General features: G+C 51.2%; 1 protein-coding gene across 3 annotated transcripts in view; it reads right to left on the bottom strand.

Moving 5' to 3' along the window:
- Window positions 1-15,147, bottom strand: part of ARR3 (arrestin 3) — a 140,943-nt gene that overhangs the window by 105,472 nt on the left and 20,324 nt on the right. For all 3 annotated transcript variants that reach the window (XM_085608357.1, XM_085608358.1, XM_085608356.1), the window contains exon 2: window positions 9,992-10,035. In XM_085608357.1, coding sequence (XP_085464483.1) covers window positions 9,992-10,008 — 17 coding nt within the window. In that variant the 5' untranslated portion in view covers window positions 10,009-10,035. The remainder of the gene's footprint in view (window positions 1-9,991; window positions 10,036-15,147) is intronic.

Genomic DNA, 15,147 nt, shown 5'->3' with positions numbered 1-15,147 from the left:
AGCCCGTGCTCACCTTGTACATATTTGCAGTGATACCTATTTGATAAAGCTTGTTTTCTGAGAATACCCAGTGTGGTCACTCTGTGTCGTGTGGTGCCAGAAGTACGATCCTAGTTGCGAGATTCCTCCCCCTGGGGAATCTCCCGCCAGTGCCCGGCTACGATACTACACGGGTGGGACTCAGGGTAGTCAGGACCCCCTTCCGGGCTCCTCTGAGGTCGTCGTCTAACATTGGTGGCAAGCGACGGGATTCGGGCCCATCACCTAGAGATCGTACAGTGAACAACGGACGCACGACCAACAAAGATGGCAGAAGGAAGCGCCATGAGCTCCGCAGAAACCAACGCCAACAGAGTGTTCCAGGTGGAGCATCTAGAAGAATACACACACAAAGAGCTAAAGCAATTTTGCAAAGAACTTAAAATCGCTACCACTGGCCTCAACACTAAGGAAGACTTGCAGAAAGCACTGAAAACTTGGGTGGAGACCGGGGCCTCCCGCCCGGAAGGCACGGGGGAGCGCCCCGACGAAGCCGAACCCCCCCCAAGTGAAAGCAGCGGCAATCAGGTGCGAGGCATCGTACCAGACGGGGGCCTATCCCCGGAAGAACTCGCGGACAGAGAGAGAAGCCGCAGTCATGAACTCGAGTTAGCCAAACTCAAAATCGAGGGCGAATTGAAGTTAGCGGAGAAAAAGCTAGCGGTAGAGCAAATGCGCGTACAAGGCGAACTGGAAGAAAAGAAGCTCCAACGGGAGCACGAAGGAAGAAAGCTCCAACTGGAGCACGAACGCAGCTTAAAGGAACTCGAGCTCAAGGCCCGAAACGAGGACGGGAGGCCCTCGGGAAACCGAGAGACGGCCCCCCCAGCGGAACAGAAGGTCCACATCCCCAAGGATGTGGTCAAGGAATATTATAAAAACGATGACATTCAGCAATGGTTTCGGGCCTACGAGGTCGCCATGACCTCCCATCGGATCCCACAGAAGGACTGGGGGCGGGGTTGTGGGGGCGGTTTCTGAGCGAAGGAAGGGACACCCTACTCGACCTACCCCTCTCCCTGCAGACCTCCTACAGCCACATGAAAGAGGCTCTCCTCACAAGATACGGCCTCACCCCAGAAATGTACCGCCAACGGTTCCGGGACTGCAGGAAGATCCCGGGCACCACCTGGGTGGAGTATGTAAACTTTTTTAGTCGGGCCTTCGATGGGTGGGTCAAGGGCAGCAAAGTCACCACCCTTGCCGAACTCACTGATCTCATGTTATGGGAACATCTGGCTGCGAACTGCTTCATAGAGCTACGTCAACATCTGCTGGATAGCAAGCTCACAGATCCCCGGAAGCTGGCTGTGGAGGCCGACCGCTGGACCAACACCCGGGTCTCCCGGGGCATGGTAGGAGAGTACCCCCGAACCAGTCATGGACCACCCCGCCAGAGAGAGGGAGGGAACCAGGGAGGGCCGAGAGAGTCCCAGCCTAGCCCCCCGAAGACACCACCTCCACCTTTCCCGGCACCCCCCCCACCAGTGACCGGGCCCCCTGGGAGACGGGGACACCGGGTGACCGTCACATGCTTCCGTTGCCAGAAACCCGGGCACTACGCCAATGACCCAGAGTGTCCCATGGCCACCCAAGTCCCCCCTGCGAGACAGATAGCCAACGTAGCCCTGGGGGAGGAGGTTGAGGAAGCCGAGGAGTGGGAACCCGCAGCGATGGCCCTAGTATCCCTGGGAGATAGGGAAATGATCCCTGGTAGCCTCCTACCCTCCAACACACAGAAATATGGGCAGCTCGTCAAGATCAATGGCCACCAGGTAGAGGCCCTGCGGGACACCGGGGCCAGTATCACCGGTGTCCTCAGGCACCTAGTCCCCGAGGAGCAGATCCTCCCCAATGTCTTTTGCCCCGTAATATCCGCAGACAATAGGGAAAGTATGTGTCAGGTAGCCCTGGTGCCATTTGAGTGGGGAGGGGTGATAGGTAAACTCAAGGTGGCCGTAAGAACCTCCCAGCCGGTCGACTGCCTCCTAGGGAACGACCTGGAGAGTTCTCCCTGGAAGCACGTAGAGCGCAAGGCCCACCTAGGAATGATGGGACTCCCCGAGTGGGTGTGTGCCACCACCCGATCTATGACAGCCCGACTCACTCCCCGGAGAGAAGTCGAGGGCACCCCGGTCGAAGAAACCAGTACCGTCCCCGCCGAGGGTCCTCCCGTTCCCCCATCAGAAGGGTCCGTCGCCAGCGACGAACCCGCACCATCCGACCCCGCCCCGGTCCCCGAGTTGGGGGATCTACCCGAGTTGGCCCATTGGCGCCACGAGGGCGGGCCCACCCGGGAAGAATTTTGCCGGGAGCAAGCCACTTGTCCTTCCCTGGTCGGGCTGCGGCGCCAGGCCGAGGGCCAAGCCGCAGGTGACCAGACCGGAACGCACCGAATCTATTGGGAGAATAACATCCTGTATAGTGAGCAGAAGTCGGTGGAGCTGGGATCCGGACGGGTACTGGTGGTACCCCTCCGCTTCCGAGATTTCCTCCTGGGCTTAGCCCACGATGTCCCCCTCGCCGGCCACCTGGGTCAGGACAAGACCTACAGCCGTCTCGTGACCCATTTTTATTGGCCTAAGATGAAAGCAGCGGTAGAGGCACACTGCAAGTCCTGCCCCACGTGCCAGGCCAGTGGGAAGAGTGGGGGGAAGCGCAAGGCTCCCCTCCAACCCTTCCCGGTCGTGAGTACCCCCTTCGAACGAGTCGGAATCGACATCGTGGGGCCACTGGACCCCCCCACCTCCCAAGGTCACCGTTTCATCTTGGTCCTAGTAGACCACGCCACCCGCTATCCGGAGGCTATTCCCCTACGCACCATTACGGCCCCCGTGGTGGGCCGGGCCCTGATGGGGATCTTTTCCAGGGTGGGTTTCCCCCGCGAGGTCGTGAGCGATCGCTGCACTAATTTTATATCAAGGTATATGACGTCCCTGTGGCAACAATGTGGGGTGTCCTATAAGTTCACCACCCCGTACCATCCCCAAGGGAACGGCCTAGTAGAGAGGTTTAATAGGACTTTGAAAGGGATGATCGCTGGCCTAGAAGAGCCCCTCCGGCGTAAGTGGGACGTCCTGCTCCCCTGCCTCTTGTTCGCTTACCGGGAGGTCCCCCAGAAGTCCTTAGGGTTCAGCCCGTTTGAATTACTCTATGGACACCCCGTCCGAGGTCCCCTCAGTTTGGTTAAGGAAGGGTGGGAGGCAGCACCCCAGACCACCCCCCGAGATGTGTTCCAATATGTCCTGGCCCTCCGGAACCAGACCAGGAGGTTCCGAGAACTGGCCGAGGCCAACCTGGAGGCGAGTCAAGAAGAAATGAAGCGCTGGTACGACCAGAATGCTACTCTGGTCGAGTTCCCGCCGGGCCAGCAGGTGTGGGTCATGGCCCCCGTGAAGCCTGGTGCCCTCCAGGACCGATGGACTGGGCCCTACAAAGTGGTTGAGAGGAAGAGTCAAGTCATCTACTTGGTGGACGTCCAGTCGCCTCGGGATCCCCTCCGGGTCCTGCACGTGAACCGCCTCAAGCCTCACTTCGTGCGGACAGAACTGAGCCTCCTGCTGGCCACCGATGACGGGGCTGAAGATGAGTCGGATCCCCTCCCGGACCTCCTGTGTGTCAAGGAGCAGGATGGCTCCGTGGAAGGAGTGAACCTCTCCCCAGCCCTCACTGCCCAGCAACAAGCGGACTGCCGCCAGCTCCTAAGACAATTTTCCGACCTCTTCTCCCTGACCCCCCGGGTCACCAACTGGTGTGTTCACGATGTGGACACCGGGGACAGCCCGCCGGTGAGACACCGAGCCTACCGGGTTCCTGACCGGGTCCGGTCCTGCATTCAAGCTGAAGTCTCGAAGATGTTGACCCTGGGGGTGATCGAGCCCTCTGACAGTCCCTGGGCCAGCCCCGTGGTCCTGGTTCCGAAGGCAGCGGCCCCCGGTGTCGCCCCCGAGCTCCGGTTCTGCGTGGATTACCGGGGGCTCAATGACATTACCCGAGCCGATGCCCACCCCATTCCACGAGCCGACGAACTCATTGACCGACTAGGGGCCGCCCGGTTCCTCAGCACTTTCGACCTCACCTGCGGATACTGGCAGATTGCGCTCACCGAAGGGGCCAAGGAGCGGTCTGCTTTCTCCACCCCCGATGGGCACTACCGCTTCCGCGTGATGCCCTTCGGGATGAAAAATGCCCCGGCCACTTTCCAGAGACTGGTGAATAGGGTCCTGGCCGGGCTAGAACAGTTCAGCGCGGCCTATCTGGACGACATCGCTGTCTTCAGTTCAGAGTGGAGTGAGCACCTCCAGCACCTCCGGAGAGTGCTAACCGCCCTGCGCCAGGCAGGCCTCACAGTAAAAGCCAGCAAGTGCCAGATCGGGCAAGGATCCGTAGTCTACCTGGGGCACCAAGTCGGGAGTGGCCAGGTCGCCCCTCTACAGCCAAAGATCGACGCCATCCTGGCATGGGAACCACCCATCACCCAAACGGAGGTCCGAGCCTTTCTGGGACTCACGGGCTACTACCGCCGATTCATTCGGGGGTATGGCAGCCTTGTCGGCCCTCTCACTGAACTCACGTCTAAAAAACAGCCAAAGAAGGTGCAGTGGACGGCTGCCTGCCAGGAAGCCTTCGATGCTCTAAAAAAGGCCATGTGCACTGCCCCCGTCCTCCAGGCTCCCGACTACGCCAAGGAGTTCATAGTCCAGACCGATGCCTCCGAGCATGGCATTGGGGCCGTCCTGTCCCAAGTGAATGATCAAGGCCTAGACCAGCCCGTCGCCTTCCTCAGTCGGCGGCTGCTACCCCGAGAACAGAGGTGGAGCACCATAGAGCGCAAAGCCTTTGCCGTGGTCTGGGCACTCAAAAAACTACGACCCTACCTGTTCGGCACTCATTTCAGAGTCCAAACTGACCATCGGCCCTTGCGATGGCTCATGCAGATGCGAGGAGAAAACCCCAAGCTACTGCGGTGGTCAATCTCCCTCCAGGGAATGGACTTCACCGTAGAACACCGCCCTGGTACGGACCACGCCAACGCTGACAGCCTCTCCCGGTTCTTCCGCTTCAGCGAAGAGAACCCCCCAAGGTGATGGGCAGTTCTCTCCGTCTTTCAGCTGGGGGGGACGCGTGTTGGACCCGGCCTCGTAGAATGGCCCTCCGTGCCCCCGCACCACCGAAACCTGGTACCTGCAGCCCAAGCACACGGCCCAGCCGACCCTTCCCACCAGGACACCCGCACCAACCCCGGACATCCCCGTCCATGGCCTCTCTCCTTTCGGCCACCCCGGGCCCGCGTGCCCACTCCATGCAACAAGATGGCCGCCCGGCCCCAGCGCGACCCGGGCCTCGAGGCGCCACTCCGGCTGGAGGACATCACGCTTCCAGGGGATGAGAGAGGGAGGAGCAGTTTCTATCGCACCTCTGAACTCCCCTGGGACGATGGGTTTCGATCGGCCCTCCGGCCTCCCTGCGGGCTGGCTCCGTGCCTGCTGGGTGTCTGGGACTCCTCCCGACCCGGCCCTGAAAGGATCAAAAGACAATAGCAGGAAACCCTGACAAGCGGCCCCCAGGTGACAAGACCCCTGCCTGCACAGACTCCGGACATCAAAGAGGGGTCGACCTATAACAAGGGGTGCTCTGAGACTGTCCGGTAGATTCGACGCTGGAACAACGAGAGCCTGCCGACGTGTGCGTGGCTCCTGGAACTGAACCAACCTAAGCCTGCTGAGTGACTCCCGGCTTCCTGAAGATCGTAAGACCTCCGAACTTGTGCCTGGGCCTGCTGAGTGACTCGCGGCTCCTTGAAGATCGTAAGACCTCCGAACTTGTGCCGAAGCCTGCTGAGTGACTCGCGGCTCCTTGAAGATCGTAAAACCTCCGAACCTGTGCCTGAGCCTGCTGAGTGACTCGCGGCTCCTTGAAGATCGTAAGACCTCCGAACCTGTACCTGAGCCCGCTGAGTGACTCGCGGCTCCCCCAGACTCTCACGGTCCCGCCGGACCCCGACTCCGACCACGTATCCCCCAGCTCGAGGATTGTGAGCTGTGCGCCGGATACGTCCCTGCTTTGAACCGTTACCAGAGACTGTCCCGCTACCCCCTACCTTTCCGAGACTCTTGAGCCCGTGCTCACCTTGTACATATTTGCAGTGATACCTATTTGATAAAGCTTGTTTTCTGAGAATACCCAGTGTGGTCACTCTGTGTCGTGTGGTGCCAGAAGTACGATCCTAGTTGCGAGATTCCTCCCCCTGGGGAATCTCCCGCCAGTGCCCGGCTACGATACTACACGGGTGGGACTCAGGGTAGTCAGGACCCCCTTCCGGGCTCCTCTGAGGTCGCCGTCTAACAGTACTTAATGCGGACACAGTGTTAAGGTTTGTACTCAATACACTCAGCATTATGGCGTGTACTCAACACAGGCACAACAGTAGATCATATACTCAATACTGACACAGCATTACAGTTTGTATCCAATACAGGCACAGACATAGCATTACAGCTTGTACTCAACACAGACACAATATTAGAGCTTGTATTCAATACACACACACAACATTAAAGCGTGCACTCAATACAGGCACAGCATTAGAGCTTGTACCCAATACAGGCACAATATTAAAGCGTGTCCTCAATACAGACACAGCATCAAAGCTTGCACTGAAGTACTGAATAAAGGCACAACATTAGAGCTTGTTTTGAATACAGACACAGCATTACAGCTTGTAGTAAATAAAGACACAACATCAGAGCTTGCAAGCAATACAGACACAGCAATATGGCTTGTACTGAATACAGACACAGCATTACAACTTGTACTGAATACAGACACAGCCTTAGATATTCTACTCAATACATACACAGCATTAGAGCTTGTACTGAATACAGACACAGCCTTAGAGCTTCTACTCAATACAGACACAGCATTAGTGCTTGCACACAATACAGACACAGCATTATGGCTTGTACTCGAGAGAGGCACAGCATTAGAGCGTGTACTCAATGCAGACACAGTGTTAGAGTTTGTACTCAATACAGACACGGGATTTGAGCTTGTACTCAATACACTCAGCATTATGGCGTGCACTCAACACAGGCACAGCATTAGAGCTTATACTCCATGCAGACACAGCATTGCAGTTTGTATTCAATACAGACACAGCATTAGAAGGTGTGCTCAATACAGCCAGGACATTAGAGCTTCTACTCAATACAGACACAGCATTATGGCTTGAGCAACAGAGACACAGCAAAAGTGCGTGCACTCAATGCAGACACAGTACTAGCCCTTGTACTCAATACAGATAGACCATTAAAGCTTGTACTCAACACAGGCACAGCATTATGACTTGCACTCATCAGAGACCGAGGCCCCAATTCACAAAGGGGCTTAGATGTGGTAACGTTATGAGGAGGGCGCATCACGCACTAGTGGAGGAGTGTCCGCCCTGGTGGTGGAACCTCTGCACTCGGGCCTGAATCTCTGCAAAGTGCACCCTCTGCAGTGCACCGTGCAGAGATTCCACCACGAGCGTGGAGACTCCGACACAAGTGCGGAGAAACCGCACTTGTGACTTTTTTTTTTGATTCTCGACTTTATTGGGTTTTTCAAACAGACAAAACAAAAAGACATGCCATTTCATGGCACCAGATCCCCTCCGTTTGATACAGATCACATACAATAAACCGGGCAGCCCATCCATACAATACATTGGGATCGCCTTGTAGTCAGACAGTGAGTCCAAAGCAGTAGTTCCACCTGTGCCATCTCCGCCTCTTCATCCCAATAGTTCCAACCATTTGCCCTACACTTGCTTACATTTGGTTGGGCACCCTTGTGCTGCATATAGTGGCTCTTCCTGCGTAGCGCACTGATGTAGGCCCCATTGGCCGATTTTAGGGGACTCGGGCTCTTCCATCGAGTTGCTATGTCTCTTTTGGCCACACCCAGAAAGGTTTTCTCCACTTTGGAGCCTCCTATGCCGTCTAAGATCCCCAAGAGCAGAACTTGGGGGGTGACTGGAACCTCCCATCCCAGGACCTCAGCCGTTATCTTGACCACCTCTGCCCAGTATTTCAATATGATGGAAAAGGGACAAACCATATGATAGGAGTCTGCAGGCTCTTCTCTACATCGTGTGCCTCACTCGTAACTTTACTACACGTAATTCCCTTTGTGAATCGGGCCCAAAGTGTTGGAGCTTGTACTCAATACAGATGTAGAGGTAAAGGTTGTACTCAAAACAGACACAGGATTGGACCTTGTACTCAATACAGATGTAGAGGTAAAGGTTGTACTCAAAACAGACACAACATTATGGTTTCTACTCAATACAGACACAGCATTACATCTTGTACTCAATACAGACTCAGCAGTAGAGCTTCTACTCAATACAGACACAGCAGTAGAGCTTCTACTCAATACAGACACAGCATTAGAGCTTGCACACAAAACAGACACAGCATTATGGCTTGTACTTGACAGAGGCACTGCGTTAGAGCTTGTTCTCAATGCAGAGACAGTGTTAGAGTTTGTACTCAATACAGACATGGCATTTGAGCTTTTACTCAATACACTCAGCATTATGGTGTGTACTCAACACAGGCACAACATTAGAGCTTATACTCAATGCAGACACAGCATTAGAGCTTGCACTCAATACAGACACAGTATTAGAGATTGTACTCAATACAGGCACAACATTAGAGTTTGTACTCAATACAGACACAGCATTAGAGCTTGCACTCAAGTAATGAATACAGACACAGCATTCAAGCTTGCACTCAAGTATTGAATACAAACACAGCATTCGAGCTTGCACTCAAGTATTGAATACAAACACAGCATTCGAGCTTGCACTCAAGTATTGAATTCAGACACAGCATTAGAGCTTGTGCTCAATACAGACACAGCATCAGAGCTTGTGCTCAAAACAGACGCAGCATTAAAGGTTGTACTCAACATAGAAATAGTATTATGGCTCATATTCAATAAAGACACAGTGTTACAGTGCACTTAACACAGACACAGCATTAGAACTTGCACTCAAGTATTGAATGCAGACACAGCATTAGAGTTTGTGCTCAAGTATTGAATACAAACACAGCATTCAAGCTTGCACTCAAGTATTGAATACAGATAGAGTATTAGAGCTTGCACTCAAGTATTGAATACAGATAGAGCATTAGAGCTTGCACTCAAGTATTGAATACAGATAGAGCATTAGAGCTTGCACTCAAGTATTGAATACAGATAGAGTATTAGAGCTTGCACTCAAGTATTGAATACAGATAGAGCATTAGAGCTTGCACTCAAGTATTGAATACAGATAGAGCATTAGAGCTTGCACTCAAGTATTGAATACAGATAGAGCTTTAGAGCTTGTGCTCAATACAGACGCAGCATTAAAGGTTGTACTCAACATAGAAACAGTATTCTGGCTCATATTCAATAAAGACACAGTGTTACAGTGCACTTAATACAGGCACAGCATTAGAGCATGTACTCAAAACAGACACAGCATTAGTGCCTGCACTCAAGTATTGAACACAGACACAGCATTAGAGCTTGTTCTCAATTATTGAATACAAACACAGCATTCAAGCTTGTGCTCAAGTATTGAATACAGACACAGCATTAGAGCTTGCACTCAAGTATTGAATACAGACACAGCATTAGAGCTTGTGCTCAAGTATTGAATACAAACACAGCATTCGAGCTTGTGCTCAAGTATTGAATACAGACACAGCATTAGAGCTTGCACTCAAGTATTGAATACAGACACAGCATTAGAGCTTGTACTCAATAGAGACACAACATTAGAGCCTGTACTCAATACAGACACAGCATTAGAGCTTGTACTCAATAGAGGCACAACATTAGAGCTTGTACTCAATACAGAAACTGTATTATGGTTTGCACTCAGTAGAAACAAAGCACTGGAGTTTGTACTCACTTTGATCCGTCCGCCATGTTTGTCCTGGAGAGTCAGATGACGCCCTATAGAGGGAAAGGGGAGAGGTGAAAAGTTGACAGAAGCAGGGGTCGATTGCAGGAAAACAGGCATTTTGAAGATGGATATGAGACGTGGAGACCCAACACATTGCTCTTTGTATCTTTTGAAATTATTAGCTCTTTGTTGGAAGCGACACGTTCTGGTTGGCTGAGGCGAGGCCCTAGCCAGGTAGAACATACCACTCCCGTCAGGGGCGGGTGATTACACTCACTGTATAACCTGCACTCACCCTTGGGTAGCTTGGCACTGAGCAGTCAGGTTTATCACAGAGGCAATGTGTAAAGCACTGGCACAGCACGCGCACACAGTAAGTACACTGAGCATTACAAAAGTGACTTCACGCGTGATGTATGTAAATAAAATTTGTATTCAACACACATGTTAATTAGCACAACATGAATATCATGTATCTCTGGGCATAAATCACATTTGGAAATATCACTAGTCCCCGTGTTAAGATGACATCAGTAGTATGCGCATTTGGGAAAGATGCCACTTTACCCCTCCCCCCAGCACCCTTATGCGGTGCAACACGTTGTCTAAACTAGGCCACCCCAGCAATTAATATAATTCAATAACACGCAGTTATAGGGTGCACCCCAGGTCACAACGATATCAGAAATATGTACATACAGCGTATTATAACACTTTGAAATAGTCCTGTGGGCCAACGCTTCATGGTAAAAACCAATGTCAAAGGTAATATTTTTCTGAGCCAGGGCAGTGGGCGGGGGGGGGGGGGCAAATGGGAAGTTGGGGTTCGCTACTTCTTTTTGTTCAGTTTCCTTAATAGTGGAGCATTAAGAGATGTATAAATACATAACTATGTATACGGAAGGAACCAATTTGGGAATACAGGATAATGGTTATCGAACGATGCAAAACGTCAAATACCCATAAAGAAATGATCACTTTTTTAATATGCTAATCATAAAATGCTCTAATGTTTACCACTAAGCAAAATAATGCAATATTTTGATGTGCTGTATTAAACCAAAATTAATAAAAAAAACCTGTAATATTCTTTTAGCAAGGAAACAACGTGTAGGGCAACAGTGCCGTGCGGTGTAATTAATCACAGACACTCATACCCACACACTCACTGAGCACTGATATGCGGTGCTATTGATATCAGGCAGGTCCGTATGGAGCGCACTTCGCACACACGCACAAAGAGCCAGCCCACCTCCACCCCTCAGATAACCCCGACAACCCTATACCACAAGCTGGACCTAAAAAAAACTTCCCCCTGATACTCGGCCAATTGCAGCCGGAGTCACACTCAGTCAGGGTCCCAGGGAAAAATGTGGGGGTAGATAACAGGCTAATTAGGCGGCAGTCAACAAATGGAGGTTTGGCCAGTGCTCGGGAAGTTCAATCAAAGGATTCCACAGTGTGCCTTCGGGCACCAGTCCAGCTCTGAGGAGCTCAGGGGGTCACACAGGCTCCTGAACCGCCTCTGATCGCTCTCAGAAGTGTTCTTTAGCCCCGTCAATTACTCTCACCACCCAGGCCCAATCTGGGCAATACTACCTGGCAACACAAAGTCGTCGGGCCGGGTGAAGAGAGGGCAGTTGGTCTGCCACACTGAGGGCACAAAAAGGAGCAATCGATGAAGGGAGACGAAGCAGGGGCGCCCCTCGTAGGAAGGAGCGTTATCAACCACAGGAGACACCCGTAGTCCCAGTAGAGACCTGGGTAATTGTAGTACCATGTGACAATATCTCGACAGGAATCAGTGGGGGAATATGATTTCAAGGAGTAAATGAATTACAATACATACATTAAATAATGGGAAATAGTCTCAGGAACCCGACTGAATGCAATTATATCGTCAGCAAAGAAATACAAAGTGGACTTCACAAATCAGAATGCAGCAACAACCCTGCTTTAAATTTTGTACTAAGTGAAAAGATGAACACTTTGTGCTTGTGAAGAAATATTAAAACGGCGCAAGTGTAACAAGTGGAAAAAATAGAGAATGCTACAGCGTATTGTAAAAGAATTCAAAATGAAGCGATGCATGAATCAATACATTTATGTATGCCTTTTCTGACAATATAATTGCATTCAATCGTGTTCCTGGGACTATTTGTCATTATTTAATGCATGTTATGTTATGTTACTTTTATTTTATATAGCGCAAATCACCACTGGTCTCTAAGCGCTTTAAAAGAAAAGAACAGATTGCCCGCATGGGAAAGTCCACAAGCAGCGAAGCTGACAATTAAACTAAAGGCAATGTCTTTTTGAACAGGTAAGTCTTCAGAAGCTTTCTGAAGGATAGCAGGACCGGTTCCCCTCGCAAGGTTTCTGGTAGATCATTCCAAATTTGAGGAAGGAGAACCGAGAATGCTCTACCTCCTTTAGTTTTAAGTTTATACCTAGAGGAGGTTAGCTTGCAGGCCTTGGAGGAGCGCAAGGCTCTGCCGGGGACATACTTTACCAGTCGGTCTTTGATGTATTTTGGAGCATCCCCATAAATAGCCTTATGGGCTATACAAAGGCACTTAAATTGCACGCGATGTTCAATGGGCAGCCAGTGCAATTTATGTAATAGAGGGGTGGCTCGTGTTCTCCTCGGGAGTGAAAAAATGAGCCTGGCTGCATCATTTTGAACGACTTGCAATTTCCTGAGGAGCTTCCGAGGGAGGCCCAAATAGAGGGCATTGCCATAGTCCAATCGGGAAATGACTGTGGAGGACATGATAGATTGTAGTGCCGAGACAGAAAGAAGGGGCACAAGTTTCCGCAGATGCCTAAGTAGACCTGTGCATGTGCCTACTTCCGCAGAGACCTGGGAGGACATGGACAAATCCGAATCAATTTTTAGTCCCAAGCTCTTTACTAGTGTCCCTGGGCTTGGTACCACACCCAGTTCAGGGGGCCAGCAAAGATCACACCAGGGGCTGTTATGGGTTACAATAGTGAGCACCTCGGTTTTATCCGGGTTGACCTTCAGAAAGTTACTTGCCATCCAATTGACAGTGAATCTAAGTAAATTCTTTACTGATTCTTGGGCCTGGCTGGTATTATCAAGTTGGACCAAAAGTTGGGTTTCGTCCGCATAGTTGAAGACTTGGCAGTCTCTTCGTGTTAGCTCTTCCACCAAGGGCTGCAAATAAATGTTAAAAAGGAGGGGGGACAATGCAGAGCCCTGGGGAACACCACAAGTCACTGAGCTGACGTTCGACAGCTGATCTACCATTTGCACTCTCTGAGTGCGGTCAGTTAAAAAGGAGTTTAGCCATTTAAATGCTTGCCCCTTTATACCCATATTCGACAGACGGTTCAGCAAGATGAAATTGCTGACCGTGTCGAATGCTGCTGACAAATCTAAAAGAATTAGGGCACTCGGCTGTTTGTTGTCAGCTCTAGCTCTTAGTTCGTCCAAGACAGAAGCCATCACCAGCTCAGTGCTATGGTGTGGTCTAAAGCCTGCCTGTCTGGAATGGAGTAATTCTTGGTCTTCAAGATAATTCGCAAGAGTTTTCAGGATCTGTTGTTCCAGAATTTTCGCTAAAAAGGGGAGCTGCGAAATGGGCCTATAGTTTTTTAAAACGTTCGTGTCAGCCCCTACTTTTTTCAGGAGGGGAATGACCCTAGCTTCCTTCAGATTAGCTGGCAAATATCCCAGGTCCAAGGACTCATTAAGTAAATCCAGCGTCTGCTTTTCCAATCCCGGCAGGGCCATTTGAACAAGCCTCGGGGGACAGGGATCCAATCTGGAGCCAGATTTGATCTGTTTTGCTATTGCAGCCAGGCTATCCGAGTCAAGGCTGGGAGAGCCACTCGAATTGCTTCTCGGGCAAGGGGGGATGGGTGAATCTAGTAAGCTTAAAGCATGTATTGTAATTAATTTACTCCTCATGCCACTCCATGCATCATGCGGTACATAACGTTTGCAGTTGAAATGGTTACATGAAGGTAAATCGGGATACGTGGATATTTGATCAGTGGGAAGTCGATGCAGTGGGTCCAACTGGCGGAAGGCGGAGTCCTCAACCGTTCATGTGCACATGAGATCCTCTCCCGGCCTCTGTTGACTCCTAATGCATAGTCAGCTTTAAGTACTGATATTGGCGCGGCATGCATGCCAAGGTGCACATAGCGTTTAGTTGGTCTACTTCAGGGTGCTGCATGCAGAGGCACTGTCGGGATCCCCTGAAGTCAAGGTGTGGGAGGGAGTTCCAGGGACTCCCTCCATCTTTGGGGGGACCGCAGTGGCCACGTCCTTAGAAAGAAACCCCCCACAGACTCATCCACTGCTCAAAGGACTTATTATCTGGTAGTTCTAACACCATCATATGAGAAACATAGAGGTGACAGCCAACAATATAAACTAACATGTGTATTTGTAAAGAGCATGTTCACCCAGAAGGGCATCTTGGCTCTGAATAAAAGATTACTATTACTACCCTACTTAATGGTACTCATTTTAACGACCTCAGAAGGATAAAAGGCTGAGCAGCCTGCCAGGATTTGAACCTGTAACCGTGAGATCAAGCAGAGGCATCTACAGTGGACGCATTAGTCCACTAAGCCACAAGATGACAAGACACAGACAACACACATATTTCTTAACATACAGATCTACCTGGCCTTCAGCCTTAGCCCTGCCTATCTGTTCAGTTCTCATGAGTGTGCTGAAGGTTGTTTAGAATGTGGTTGCTGTTTTTCCCTCAAACACTATTGTTCCCACTCTGTGAAAAGATATGTTCTAATGTTACTCCTAAGCCCCGATCACCTCGTGGCCTCTAATCCTAGAAGGAACAATGCAAACACAATAAGATGATGGACGGAGCGGCGAAACTTTACAGACACTCACCCCCAGTCACAGATCTGGGTTGAATCCATCATCGTTCTTTAGCTCACTTCACCACCCCAGTTCAGACCCAGCCATAAGCAAATAAGTCTTGACCCTGTGCCTCATGGGAACAGTCCAGACGTGGGTCCCGTGCTCTCCATGCCACTGCAGTCAAGCTAGCCTGGCTGATGAGGGGTGAAACCCCGAAACCGGTCCTAGGATGCTTGTTTCCAGTCTAGGGAGGACCTGGCCTGGCAGTTCGGGCTGGGCTGTTCCCATTGGGCGCCGG

This window comes from Triturus cristatus, chromosome 5_2 (assembly GCF_964204655.1).
Source record: "Triturus cristatus chromosome 5_2, aTriCri1.1, whole genome shotgun sequence".
Lineage (NCBI taxonomy): Eukaryota > Metazoa > Chordata > Amphibia > Caudata > Salamandridae > Triturus > Triturus cristatus.
Note: the sequence above shows the minus strand (reverse complement) of the source record. Positions and strands in the feature narration are given on the sequence as shown.